At 49.5% G+C, this 14,612-nt stretch overlaps 1 protein-coding gene across 1 annotated transcript; it reads right to left on the reverse strand.

The window, feature by feature from the left end:
• Positions 1-301: 301 nt before the first annotated feature.
• On the reverse strand, positions 302-4,745 carry MB (myoglobin). Its single transcript, XM_068142352.1, has 3 exons — positions 4,540-4,745; positions 1,379-1,601; positions 302-700 (listed from the first exon to the last, which is right to left on the reverse strand). Exons 1-3 carry the CDS (start codon positions 4,632-4,634, stop codon positions 554-556), a joined length of 465 nt encoding a protein of 154 aa, XP_067998453.1. The 5' UTR covers positions 4,635-4,745; the 3' UTR covers positions 302-553.
• Between the last annotated feature and the right edge of the window lie 9,867 nt (positions 4,746-14,612).

Here is a 14,612-nt window from a genome sequence, read left to right on the forward strand (position 1 = left end):
CTAGTGACTGACTGCGTTCACCCTCATGGAGCAAGGTAATAATGTACTGGAAGCTCTCCATACTGACCTGCTAACAGTCTCACCTGTGGGAGGAGTAGGAGGCTGTGTTCCTGCTCCCCATCCTGATGTCCCTTTCACACCATTTGAATCATCCCTTCACACTCCCATTCACCACACTCCTCAACAGCGCTGTTGTTCCTCCACATCCCTTCATCTCTGGCCATTCCATTCACCTCTCAGATGAGACTGAGTTTCAGGGAGAAAGGAAAAAAAAAAAGGGGGGGATAGGATAGGCAGAAGCTCACAGATAATCCTTTTATTTTTCCTAAGAAAGCAGATTATTTCTCTTGTATACATGAAGCCAGGATACAATGGTTAGTCATGGATATCGCTCTGAGTGCCTCTATGCTGCCCGGAGTGACTCTTGGCCTCTCATCAAAACTTTCCCACACATCTTGGACAGCTGATTACGAGAAGTCCAAAAGAGTGCTGGGGAAGCTACTCTAAGGTGCACGGGCAGGCCTCCGCCGTGATGCTCCTCTGTGCGTGTGTGCTAACCCTGGAAACCGAACTCCTTGTACTTGCTGGCCATGTCATTTCGGAACAGCTCCAGCGCCTTCTTCATCGCAGCCTGGGCATCCGCCCCAAAGTCTGCAGCGTGTTTTTCAGCAAGGACCTTGATAATGACCTCAGAAATGAACTGTGAGGAAGGAAAGAGAGAAAGAAAAACTGAAGGGATGCTTGCAGTTTATTTTCAGAAAAGCCAGACTGAGAAATAGGCTGCAGAGCCCGGAAATATCTCCGAGCTAATTCAGTAGCCCTCCTCGCAGTCTCTGGAGACGGTGAGGTCTCGCATGTACAGAGCCTGGGCTGGGCAGAAGAACTGAGCTCTATTCCTGGCTCTGACGCTGATCTGCTTCGTGACCTTGAGCAGACTATGGCACTTCTCCCTCTTTGTCCACCTCACCCATCAAAGCTGAAAATTTGTGCCCTTTATTTTTCCAGCACTTAGTTTTGTGGGTCTCAGCCTCCAATGGATCCCCCAGGGCTTATTCTAAATTATATGTCCCTTGTGTCCAGCCACTGAGAGTTCTTATGTAATGTAGTTTCTTAGGCATGCAGAGGCTGCATGGGCTGGTTATTGTCTGCTCAGATTGGATGTGGTGTTTGGAATGGGAAATGTAAACTTGGATATTTACATACAAATCACATACCGTGAGCCCTTTCTGTGCCTCCTCCTGCCTGTACATAGAGACCTCAGACTTGAGGGATGGCTCACTGGTCCAACTAGCCATCAATAAATAAAAGTGAAACACATAGCTGCCTTGCACACATTCACTACACATCAGATACCAAAATTCCCTGCCCTTTTCCATACCTCCAGGTATTTGACAGGGATTTTATGCTTGGTTGCATGGGTTTGGGCCAGGGGCTTCAACTCTGCCTCATGATGACCTTTCTGCTTCAGGATTTTGCCCAGCTGGGTAAGGACAGTAGCTCCATGTTTCTTCAGGTCTTCAGAACCCTTCATCGCATCAGGAGTCTTCAGGCCTTTGAACTTTTCAAATTTATCCAGGGTCTCAGGGTGGTCCTTAAAGAGTCTGTGGACAAATGCAGAGGGACTTGTGAGACTTACGAGAGCTGTCATCCAGACCAGAGCTGAGGTCCATCTGCTCCAGGTATTTCAGAGTATATGGACAGGTGAAGAAGGTGTGACGATCTGCTTCACTCCCCAAAGTTAGTCCCTGCTAGTAGAGGCTACTTTAACCTGAGAACACTGACACTTCAGATCCTTTCCAAACTGCCACCATTCCCAATCACTCCTTTTAGCGTGTCAGTAAGCCAGGCGAGCACCTAGCCCATCGGGTTTCAGTGTTTCTCATCCTTCTTCAGGTAGGTTGCTCCACAACCCAATAGCCATCACTGCACAGAAGTTTACTTTCTATTTATTTTGTGCAAGCTAATTTCTATCACTAGCAAATTATAAAATGCCTCCTGTCTTTGCAGAGCAGAAGCTCCTGACATACCTCCCTCGAGTGTTGCATCAACTTTAATCCCATCCTCTTACACGTCATTGCTGCCTTTTTCCATTCCCTTGGCTGTGACAGAAACAATGCCCTAAACATGTCCAACTAAAGCAACAGAGCAAGTGTCTATATTTTGTTTGCATAGCTCTGCTAACTCTTTAGCACCAGGCCCCTGCTTTATGTCAACTGTATTAAGGTTGAGACAAGAGCCAAGGCTCATCCTGGTACTCAGAGGTGATTTCTTACATTCATCTGAAGAAAAACCAAAACCAAATAAAACCACTTGTCTTCATTGACTTACTACTGCTGGGGAGCCAACCTGTAAATCCCAGGCTCTCACCAGGACCTTCTTTCCAGCCTCTCTCTCCACTGCTCAGGGAAAGAGAGTTCCAGGGGCTTCTCTTATACAAAAATAAAACCAAACCAAAACAAAAAACCTGGAGCAGCCCATGCCCACAACAGCCTGAGGTCTTCCTGAACATCAGGTGGATAGGAGAGGTTACTGTGCTTCCACTCTCTAACCACAGTCATGGAGGAGTTTAGTTCCTGCCTTTTTTCCCCCACCCTTCAGCTCAGCTGCCAGCGATGTGATTCCTCCATGAGGAGCCATGGCACTTCAGAGTCCTTGGGAGCAAGTGGATAACAAGAGTGTGGGACCTTCAGGCATGCTGTTGCCATGCCATACAGTGCTATATATAGGCACTATGATCCTGAAATGGATATGGAATCAATAAGGTGGAAGAGTGGCTAAAAGACAGGATAGTATCATTCCTGCTGCTTCCTCCCTGCTGCATTTCCTAGGAGACAGGAGGCAGACACCACTGCCAACCAAACCAGTAGGAAATTTCTCTCCTTTCCTTGCCAGTATTATGGAGTTGAGGTGAAAAGGGGATACTGCCTGTCCTGATCATTAGTAGTCTAACAATTAGGTGCTGAGAGACATCAGCTCCCTTGCATGAGTTTCTTTTGAGGTACCACACACTCTGATGAGTACAATCCGACTGGTGAAGCACCAGCAAAAGCAATGCCTGTCTTTACATCCAGGGCCCCACAGTTCACACCTGCAAAGTGGTTCACCCACATTATCTGCAGTAGTGTCTGGAGCTCCACTCCAGGATCTCAGCTTCCCTTTCATGGTACAGGGATTGCACATTTGCTCTGCCCTCACAAGTGTGCCAGTGCTGCCAGGGGTTGCATCCCATCTAGAACTGGGCATTTGTCCTTATTATGTTGCCATGAGGGCCAGACTCTCCACTACAATCTGAGTCAAACCACACTAACAAATACATCAAGCACATGGAAAGCACACACTATTCTGCAGCACAAATATCCTGTAGATGTGACCCACTGTCCTGTGGCCAAAGAACCCATCTCATTTGTGGGGAGGGCTCAGGTTCCTGATACTCCTCCAGCATGCCTGCTCTGGACTGCATGAGGGGAGAGCTGCTACCCTGCTGCCCCCATCTCTCTCTTCCCTTCAAACAGCAGCTGAACTGGGCCATGATACAAGAGGTAAATACGACAGCCTCATCTTTGGAAAAGCTTTTCAGAGGGTTACCCTAGTGCTGTGGGTCCTTTCTTCAGCTGTGCTTAGGCAAGAAAATCCCCCAAGTGAGTGCCATTTCTCCACTGCTCTCTTCAGTGTCCATACCCTTCTAGTAGATCATGCTGCGAGGGAGATCTGGAGATATTCTCCTCGAAGTCTCCATCCCTGCTGGTCTGGAAGGACAGGCTAGCATCCAATGCTCACTCAGTTTCCCATGTGCAGCCCTGAAATCCTTTCCAGATTGCACTTCTCTGACCTGCTCATGGCACCTGAGTTGTTCCCCTCTCAGGAGGTGAGGACTGCAGGGACAGTATGGTGGGGAGGGTGTCCTCTTCCCACCTCCACTCTGATACCAGAATCATGGAAGAGTGAAGCAGAGGGAAGGATGTGCCTCATTTCTCACCCAGGTCTCAAATTCACCATTAGAAGATGAGTGTTAGAGTGTTACCACCTAGATTTCTGGCCCAAAAAGCAGGGTGGACAGGGCTCTGCCAGGTGAGGAGAGGAAAACAGTCAGCTACTGAAATACTGAAATTTGACTGAAGTAGAGAAAATTGTCACAGAGGTGATTTTTCCTTCCATGCTGCAGAGCATCTAAAGGCCAAAGACACACAGTTTGCTCCAGCATTTCTCACCATGGTGCTTGGGTAATGGAGGATCCAAAGGAGAGCTTTGTCAGCAAAAGCAGAGGGAGTGACAAAGTCCAGCCATCTTTTGAAAGCAGCACTGGCCTGCTCCTGCACCCATAGACAGATGGAGAGACAAAAGCACAGCCACTTTATATAGTGAGTAATTTTTAACCCAGAAACCATAGCAATGGAAAAACCACCACCCTACAGCAAAGAAAACAGCCTGTTGGGAAAAAAACCACTGCCAAACAGAAGCCCCCATGCTAAATATCCACCTTCCCTGGTCTCTCATCGAAAGCTCTCAGCTTTACTCTTCGGACCAAAGCTTCTTGCCTACCTCATTAGAACTTCGTGCCCATGGCCGGCAATGTCAGACTCCACCTTTCCCCAGACGGTCAGGACCTGCTGCCATTCCTGATCACTGAGCCCCATGGTTCACTGAAGGCAGATCCTGAGAGCTCCCAGCAGCCGCTTGCCTTTCCCCAAAAGGTGGCTGGAGAGCTCACCCGTGGGATTTATAGCCCCTGCTCACAGACCTACACCTGTTAATCGTCAGCTGGACGTCTTGCTCTGTTTCAAGCTTGTCTAACCTAATCAGCCTCCCTATTTTTTTTCTAGGAAGCTATTTTGGGTCAGGTGCTATTGTGGGTGCCACTGATGGCATCATTTCTGCTTTTCGTATTGGTCTGGCACATGTCCTGCTCTAGACAGAAAGGGCACTGCCGAAACACTGTGCCAGGAGACTGTTCCAGGTTCCCAAGGACCCAGGACAGTGTCAAGCTTTATGGCAGGAGATTCCTGAAGAGTACTGTCATCTGCAAGGCCAACATGCCTCTCTCTCTCCTGAGGCCTGCCAAGGGCAGGCAAGAGAAAAAAGCTGGGACAGCCAGGAGCATCGGCTCCAGAGCTCCAAAGGCTTTTCCTTTCCCATGCTGATTTCACTCTCTTTTGTCCTCTGGGATGACACATGCCACTTAGTAATAGAGAAGAGCACAGTGTTAGAAGAGACATGTCCTTAAGAGCTAACCATGTTCAGAGCACACCTGTCATCTCCTCAGCCCCTGCAGGAGGGAGGAAGGGGATAAAAGCTATAATGGAGCCAGTTACTCCACACCTGCCTGCTGGAGTCCTTCTGCCTGGCTCTCTGGAGGACATCCAAGATTAGCCACCGGCTGAACCACGATGTCAGAGCTGACAGATGTATAGCTGACTCATGAAGGGAGCTTGCAGCAGGCCAGAGGCACAAGGACATAGCAGGGCTTCACTCAACATGCACCCAGCCAGGGGTTAAGGTCGCTGACTACCTCTGGCAGGCCAAGTATCAGTGTTGGGAGGAAAAGCCCCTGGTATGACAAACAACACAGGTAAGCTTTGGGATACCTCCCAGTTCCTCTACTGCTGTCCTGAAGTATGCACCTACCTCTGGACATTTCCAAAGGGGGACACACCACAGGCCTCAGCAGGCAAAACTCAACAAGGGCTGAAGATCTCTGCCTTGGGGGTCAGGAGAAGAGCATGCTACTCTGCAGCCCCCACTGCAGTGCTGCAGGACATGAAGTTCATTGCTGTCTCTGCGCCCATCCACTCTGCAGCACAAGAACACTGTCTCTGCTCCAGCCTTGCAAGGGGACAGAAGTGCCTGTGTACAGGGGTGACCAGGTAGAGAGGAGGACAGAGGCAGAAAGCCTCAAGATACAATAGAATAGAATAAACCAGGTTGGAAGAGACCTTCAAGATCATCGCGTCCAACCTATCACCCAACACCACCTAATCAACTAACCCATGCAACCAAGCACCCTGTCAAGTCTCCTCCTGAACACCTCCAGTGACGGCGACTCCACTCCCTGGGCAGTCCATTCCCCGGGCAGTCACATCCCTCAGAAACACACAGGTTTAGTAAAGGGAATAGTTTGGGTAAGGAACATGGCAAAAGCCAAGTCGAGGTATCAGCTGGTGTTTAAGTCTAGAGGTAAGGGAATTTTGGCTGTTAGATGTTGCACGGCTCAGTCAGCCAAGTCAACCTGTGACCCTGAAGTCCTCCCCTCGTCTCTCCTCTATACACCAGTTCATACCCAAAGACCCACATCCTAAACAATACAAGGCCAAGATTTCAGCCTGGTTTACCTGTGTAAACACCAAGCTAAGTTAAACCAAAAGAAGAGAGCTTAGGAGTTCTCAGCCTCATTCCTTGTGCCATTCTCCACAGCACAGGGGTGAGAGAGGAGAGGTCACATACCTGCAGCCTCACTCCATAAGCACTTTGAGCAGTAAAACAAGCATTTGCACCATCTCAGGCTCCACCTTGGGTGGGATCCTGAATAGTGACCTTCCTGTTTTACACACACTTCAGACAGGACAGAAGTATGTTTCTGATGCAAGAGAGACTGTTGCTTATACACTGAGCTCTGTCATATTCTCCAGGCTGAAACTACTCAGTTGCTATAATAACTTCCTTTGAAGCTGGTCAGTATATTTTCCCTGAGCCATGAAGCCAACAGTCCTGGTATGGACATTAATGTTAAATAGACAGAATGCTTAAAAATTTGAGAATGAGATTCCATATTGCTTTTTCCTTTTTCTCTCTTTCCTTTTTATTTTCCTACCAGAGTGTTAGTAATGAAATTAAACCATAAGCTCTTCTCCCTAGAGCTGAAATAAATTTGTCTGCAGAAGTACTAAAAACTTCATAGCACACCAGACCGCCCCTCAGCCCTGCTGCTGTGAAAAGGACAACACGGTTTAGTATCTACAGGCTTCTCCTCTCCCCCTTTGGGGCAAAATCCATCACCTGCAGAATCATCTCGATATCAGCTGCCCCCTTCAAAAGCACCAGGGGATTCATACCCTATTTCAAAGGACACTGATCCCCCCCCCAGACCACCTACGGCACTCTCGCTGAACGAGCAGCAAACGTATCGCTAACGTTTTGGGCCATGTTTTGGGGTGATGAGGGTGCCGGCCGCCCCGGCTGGACCGCGACCACTCAGCGCAGGTACGCGACTAGGAGCTCCCCTGCCCGAGCAGGAGGCGTCGCGGCAGCCCGGCTCCGTCGGCCAGGGCTTGCTACCATCTAGTGGCCACGGGCGACAAAGCCATGAGGATCGGAGCCCTCGTCCAGCTCCCTACCTGAGATTCGGAGGCTCGGGAGATGGCCAACATGTAGCCCTCATTTTTCAGAGGCAGGAGAGTGATCCCAGGGCACACAGGACTGCAGCGTCCCAGTGCCAGCAGCATCACAGGGCTGTGGCTGTGTATAGGTGGCAGAACTTGTGTGAGGGACTTGGCTTTGGTGCAGAGCATAGAAACGGTCTGTTTTCCTCGGCAAGGGCCTGTGTTGGGGGGGGCAGGGCTTTGGATTGGCTGGGTGGCATTGTACCCAGCCTTGTGGCAGGTCTCAGGCACAGGGATGATGCTGTGCCTTCCCTCCAGCCTTGAGCACTGGAGATGGCTCCGGTGGTGGGACTGGGGCAGAATAAGATCCCATAGGACAGCAACAGAGCCACAGCTGAACCCTGGGGTACTGCCAAGGAGGAAGGCTGTCCTAGGGGCTTTGTGGAGCTAGTTTCTACTCAAAAATGTTCCAAAAGATGCTCAGGGAAGGTCTTCCCCAGCAGGCAGGGGAAGAGGCACTTCTAGTTAAACAGGGGCTGCAATCTCATCTGTGTCTTGCTCCTCCCTCAACAGATGTCAAACTTTTCTACAGGTGTAAATTAATTTAGGCCAATTACACAAATGACAATGCAGCTTGTTTTCCCCATTTCTGAGGGATCAAAGAAGTTCTGTGACTTCCTTGAGCCCACAGACACGCCAATGAAAGAGCAAGGGCTGGCTCTTGGGTATGGTTTTAGAAACACCAGCTGCTTGGTGGTTATTAATACAGGGCACAGCTGCCCAGGCAGAGCTGGGAAGTATGGTAGAATTCAGACACCAGGCACAGGCAGGGACCAGCTCCAAGTCAGTTTGGCCACATTAATTTTTTTGTCTTAAGAGTATTGCTGTTGTGAAAGGAAGCCAACCTTGGCCTGTAAAGCGGACATCAGAGAGCCCAGCAGTCCCCAGCATTGCCTTGGCAGTAAATATAACAAATCACCAATGATTTTTAGCCCTGTCTTCTCAGCAGCCAAATCTACTGTGGAGAAATGTGTACCCAAGAGAAAGGCACCAGCACAAATCACAGACTTCTTTCATTTGAAGTACGTTCATGACATAAACTTTCCTGCAAGATGAAGAGAGAGATGCTCCAAGACCCAGCCCATTTTCTGCAAGAAACAACCCAAACCATCTTGTGTGCTTACACAGCAAAACAACTCAGAGGAAAATAATCCCTGAGAGTAGCCAAGGGTCCTGTGGCTGGGGACAGCTGTAGCAGCAGCCCCAGCTCTGCCACGACTCTGGGTTGTATGAAGCATGGCATGACACAAGCTCTGCCAGGGGACAGGCCAGGGGAAGGCTGGGGCTCTGCAAAAGGCAGGGACATTATATAACATCAACTTACATAATTACCTATTGCATAATGCCCAGGGAACAGCCCTCCGTGAGCCGGCCGCCGTTCCTATGGCATTCTGCTGATCCACGGCAGCTGCGCTGGGGCTCAGCAGCCTGCAGCTCGGGCCAAGCAGAGAGGCAGGTGAGAGCCTGTGCTCACCTCATCGTTAGTTAGCCAGGGAGGTAAGAGCAACAGTAACAGGGTCCTATAGCCAGAGCAGCGCAAGAGCATTGGGATTTCTGCGGCTGTGTCACTGACTTCAGTATTCAGAGGACCGAAGGCTGTCAGCTAAGAGCACCGTCGGAAGCTGCATGCATTGCACAGCGCCCGCTGTCCGGGAAACAAGGCGGAGTCTGACTGGTGGTGGCAGGAGCCAAATCCCTTCCAGCCTCTCTGCTTTCTTCCACTCGCTCTTAAGCACTATTCTTAGTGTTTGGAGGCAAGGCCTCTCCTGCACCGACCGATTTCAGCAGCTGAGAGGTGACCTGAGTCGCTTGCCTAAAAGGAAGAGGAAAGATTAGGAGAAGGAGATTTCAGCATCAGGACAAGATCTGGGCTGTGAGTTTGCAGAGCTGTGCTATGTACTTATCAGTATCTCAGCATGGATTCTTTCAGGGATCATGCCCCGTGCCATAAAGTCGGAATTAGCTTGCTTTCACTTCAGTGCTCACAGGATCCAGCCTTTGGTAATTATCAGACAGGCAATTTATGACTCAGTCATCTTCTTTTTTCCAGAAGGTGCACAGGATAACACAGGAATGACCCACAGCAACCAGGAAATCATTGAGGCACCTCACTATGTGACACTGCACAGCACCTGGGCTAAGCAGGATGCTTACTGCAAACCAATACTTGGATTCAGTGGGAGAATAAGGAGAAAAGCAGCAACACAGCCCCAGCCAGATTATTTAGGCTCCAATACAGAAGCTGAGGCTGTTTCTGAGGCTGCCTGAGCTCTCTCTAGGGATGCAGACCTCTGAAGGACTGGGCAAAGAGAACACAAAAGGACTGGAGATTTCTGTGGGAAGCTGTGAGTGCAGTTAAAAGGAGGAGGATTATGATTAGAAAACAACAGGCAGATTTTAAGGCCCTACCCATCCCAGGAGCAAAGGGAGGGAATTATTTTTTGGAGGTAAGAACACAGATGATACCAGCAAGACCCTGGAGATCTCTAGAAGTCAGTGGGAAGACATGAAGGAACTGATGGATTAAACTTCCTACCACTGTAACCACACACAGGGATTTGTGTGCTACTTACTGAAATAATAAAACAAGAAGGGAATTCTTCCCTCATCCCTCACTACCAGCATAACACTGTAACTAAGAACCAGCCAAGGGACAATGGGAAAGGCAAAAAAACTACCAAAAAATCACATATGGAAAAAGAAAATAGTCCAAATCGATCAGCAAGCATGCAGTATTGTGTCTCTCCCTGACAGCCTGAACTCTAGCTCAGAGCTACACGTAGGAGGGTGTAACAGAGGTGCTTGCAGCACGGCTGAGGCTGGGATTTCACAGAATCACAGAATTGTTCTGGTTGGAAAAGACCTCTAAAGTCCAGCCTAACATTGCCAACCTAACACCACCATGGCCTTCGTGATGGAGTTAGACTGAAATCCAGGCAACTGGAAAGGGTGGCTTCTCCCACACCATGCCTTATGCCAGAGAGGGTCCTCAACCCCTTCCTCCCTTGGGCACCTTGCATGGTGACTTGCCCTGCAAGAGTGTGGGGTGCGCTCTGGGCGCAGCTGAGTGCAGCTGGAGTGGCATTGATGTGCCTGCAAAGGCAGCAGCAATTGCAGCACGGCCAAGACCAGAGTGAGTGCAGCATCAGAGGCGGCAGAGCTGAGCTGCTGTGCAAACAAGCAGCTTTTCTGCTGGCCACCCTTCCTTGGGACACGTGCAAACACACGTCCAGAGTCTACAGTGAGCTGGCAGTGCCTGCCTGCTGATTAAGCTCTCTCAACAATGAAAACTTCAGAATACAGAATTAACCAGGTTGGAAAAGACCTTTGAGATCATCAAGTCCAACCTATCACTCAACACTATCTAATCAACTAAACCATGGCACTAAATGCCTCATCCAGTCTCTTTTCAAACACCTCCAGTGATGGTGACTCCACCACCTCCCCGGGCAGCACATTCCAATGGCCAATCACTCTTTCTATGAAGAATTTCTTCCTGACATCCAGCCTAAACCTCCCCTGGCACAGCTTGAGACTGTGTCCTCTTGTTCTCATCCGAGCTGTTTCTCAGGGAAGAGGAACTAACCAGGCCACAACACAGCACAGGGTTCAGCAGTGGGCTCTCAGCCTCCCTACAAAGGGTGAGAGAGCCCATTGCTGCATGGTGAAGTTGGGTGATACAGCTGCAAACTGCCTTGTTCAGCCCCAGTGGGCAGGCAAGTAACACACAAGGCACCAGCACTTAATAGGAGGTTGTGCATGTTTGTATGTTGGATTTGGAGGCAATGCCTCCTCCACTCCAGCTCGTTCTGAGAGTTTGAAATGAACTGGATCACACAACTGGTCTGAGTTTGAAATAGCTGCATTTATCCTTTGTTAAGTTTGTTTTGAAACCGGATCAGTTCTGCAGTCTGGTTTGTCACACAGCCAGAGTGACACATGCTGACAGCAGGGAAGGCAAAGCTGCTTATATAGAGATTGCTTGTGAAAGCAACAGCCATCAAGCCGTCCCCCAAAACCCCAGGCAGCATGTCTAACCGGTGACACAGCACACACAAATTAGGACCTGAGTTTCATGGCATGAGAGATGAGGAAATAGACACCATTTTTTATTCCCTTTGCTTGCAAAACAGCCTTTTATCAGAAAGCAGGGAGTTTCTGCAAGATAAGAGCTGGTGGGGAAGCCAAGATCTACCCTTCCTTTGTATTGATGTTTACACTTGCCTTTTGATGAGCTCCAACAGGTTCTTGCTTCCAGATGCAGTTGGCCCTTTTCAAAGTTCACGGTCACATTTGGCATGAGCACTGCTTTAGGGAGGAGAAGCAGCAGCACCAGTTTAAGCAGTCCCTCATCCAGTAGCACTTTCTGGGCTCCATGAGTCTCATGGGGAACACCTGCAGGGAACCTGAGCCCTCTGCAAAAAAAAGAAATACATGGCAAAAAAACTAATGTCTTCTCCAAGCAGATCAACACTGGGTGGTGGTGAGCACCCTGGGTGCTGTGCTGGTGGCCTGGCTGCCTAAACACATGGCATTTGAGATGGGATCTCTGTTCTGCATCTCTTCCCCATTAATGTCATTCTCACAATTTCATCTCATTTTCATTGCTGTGCTTGCAGTCAGGTATTTTGACTGCCCTCTACAACTACCTGAAGGGTGGTTGTAGCCAGGAGGGGGTTGGCCTCTTCTCCCAGGCAACCAGCACCAGAACGAGGGGACACAGTCTCAAGCTGCGCCAGGGGAGGTTCAGACTCGAGGTGAGGAGGAAATTCTTCACCGAGCGAGTCATTCAGCATTGGAACGGGTTGCCCAGGGAGGTGGTTGAGTCATCGACCCTGGAGGCGTTCAAGGGGAGATTGGACATGGCACTTGGTGCCATGGTCTAGATACTGTGTCATGGGGTCTGTGTTGATAGGTTGGACTCGATGATCCCCGAGGTCCTTTCCAACCTAAGTGATACTGTCCACTTTAGGGTCCTGCTGGCAAGACAATCACAGTTTAAGAAGGACATTGAAACACTTGAGCGTGTCCAGAGAAGGGCAACAAGGCTGGTGAGAGGCCTTGAACACAAGCCCTATGAGGAGAGGCTGAGGGAGCTGGGATTGTTTAGCCTGGAGAAGAGGAGGCTCAGGGGAGACCTCATTGCCCTCTACAACTACCTGAAAGGTGGTTGTAGCCAGGAAGGGGTTGGCCTCTTCTCCCAGGCAACCAGCACCAGAACAAGAGGACACAGTCTCAAGCTGCGCCAGGGGAGGTTTAGACTCGAGGTGAGGAGGAAGTTCTTCACCGAGTGAGTCATTCGGCATTGGAATGGGTTGCCCAGGGAGGTGGTTGAGTCATCGACCCTGGAGGCGTTCAAGGGGAGATTGGACGTGGCACTTGGTGCCATGGTCTAGGCATGGGGTCTGTGTTGATAGGTTGGACTCGATGATCCTCGAGGTCCTTTCCAACCTAAGCGATACTGTGATACAGTGATACAGTGATACTGTGATACAGAAGTGGGGCCTGATACTGGCCAAAAAAACCCCAAGTACTGGAAGATCTCACCTATGCTGAGAATCCTAGTCCTGAGGTTCCTTCGGTAGTAAGCAAACCACAGCATCTTTACCAAATGCTCAGCCTGGCTAGCCCTCTCAGCTGTTTGGCATCAAGGGAGTACAAATGTCCCAGGCTGGGCAGCTTTAGAAAGCTCACCTGTAAGCATCTTCCATACACAGGATCCATAGACAAGTAGAAGCTCAGCTAAATCTCTTTCCCCAACAGCACCAGAGGTAGATGCCCAGGAAAGTTGTAAGAAGTGGGAACAGTCCTGCTCCATCAGGACAACTTGAGCACATAAAGGACTTCCCAAGGTTAGATTTGCGTGCTCCACAGCCTTAGGCAGAGCTCTGCAGGAGTTTATAATTTTCTAATCCTCTTATACATGCTCCCCAAAATATATTTCAGACATTGCACCAAACTGCTATCCACAACCTGCTGACTTGGTGACTCTGCAACAGATTAACCAACAGGCAAAGACAATAATCTGCTAATCACTTTCTAACTCTTCACAAATGGCCCATTAAAAAGAAATAAAATCCCCAAACGATAAAAGTGAAGATCCATTACCCTCAAACATCTATGTACTGCACAGGGCTCCCACCTCTGGTGCCTTTTTAATTAGCAGTTCTCCAGACACCATGGTTTTGGGTTTTGAATCTTCCTCCTTCTGCTAAACACTCCAATGCTGGTGACTCAGCTGGTCAGATCTGCCTGGAAATCACAGAATTGGAAGAGTTGGAAAGGACCCCAAGGATCATCTAGTTCCAAATCCCCTGCCACAGGCAGGGACACCCTCCACCAGATTAGGTTTCCCAGAGCCACATCCAGCCTGGCCTTAAAAACTTCCAGGGATGCGGCTTCTACCACCTCTCTGGGCAACCTGTTCCAGTGTCTCACCACCCTCATGGGGAAGAACTTCTTCCTGACGTCTAATCTAAATCTCCCCTCCTCTCTGACATGTGCAGAGTGAGCACAGGAAGTCATGATTCCATATCTATTCCCATTTCAGGACTATGGTTCCTGCTTTTGGGTGTTTCACTTTGTGGACAGAAATGTACCTGTCGTCTGTTGAGTGATGAACCTGATGGCCAGGGCACTCCAGCTGTTGGCTCTGCACATCGTCCCACTTGGCCTAATTCACAGAGGTATTTAATAGAGGAGTTATTATGAACCATCACATGCAACTAGCTCATTACAGCTTATGATAAAACCATCATAGGTTGAAGGGTGCTTAGCAGCACCAGCAGCTACAAAATACAGAGGAATGTCCACAAGAGGGAGAGTTGGTGCCAGTCTCGGCAGTGATTTTGTGCAGATGGCACTTTGCTGCCTGGCAGTTCTAAGAGAGCTGTTCTGCTCACTTCATTGTTCCCCCTGCTTCATTTAGCTCAGCAGAAGTGTTTCATTCTGGAGATTCCTCTTTCCATGCTATTTTCCCTCCTTCCCTCTCTCCAGGTGACGGGGATTTCATCTTCTTTGCATGGGATATGCCCAAAGGCCGCCCCGTGCAGGTGCTGGACGTTGCCATCCAAAAAGCAGTGTGATTAAGACATTCCTCTGCTCTTTCCTCCCACCTTTGTTCTTCTATGATGAAAGGAGATGCCCTATCAGCCCCAGCACAGGCATCCTCTCCTATTGCCCAGCTCATCACCTGGAGGTGGCACCCCACATCATCTCCTCTGGGGAGCCCCATTAGCC

This window comes from Melanerpes formicivorus, unplaced genomic scaffold (assembly GCF_026170545.1).
Source record: "Melanerpes formicivorus ecotype bairdi unplaced genomic scaffold, bMelFor1.0.p_v2 SCAF_8, whole genome shotgun sequence".
Classification (NCBI taxonomy): Eukaryota; Metazoa; Chordata; class Aves; order Piciformes; family Picidae; genus Melanerpes; species Melanerpes formicivorus.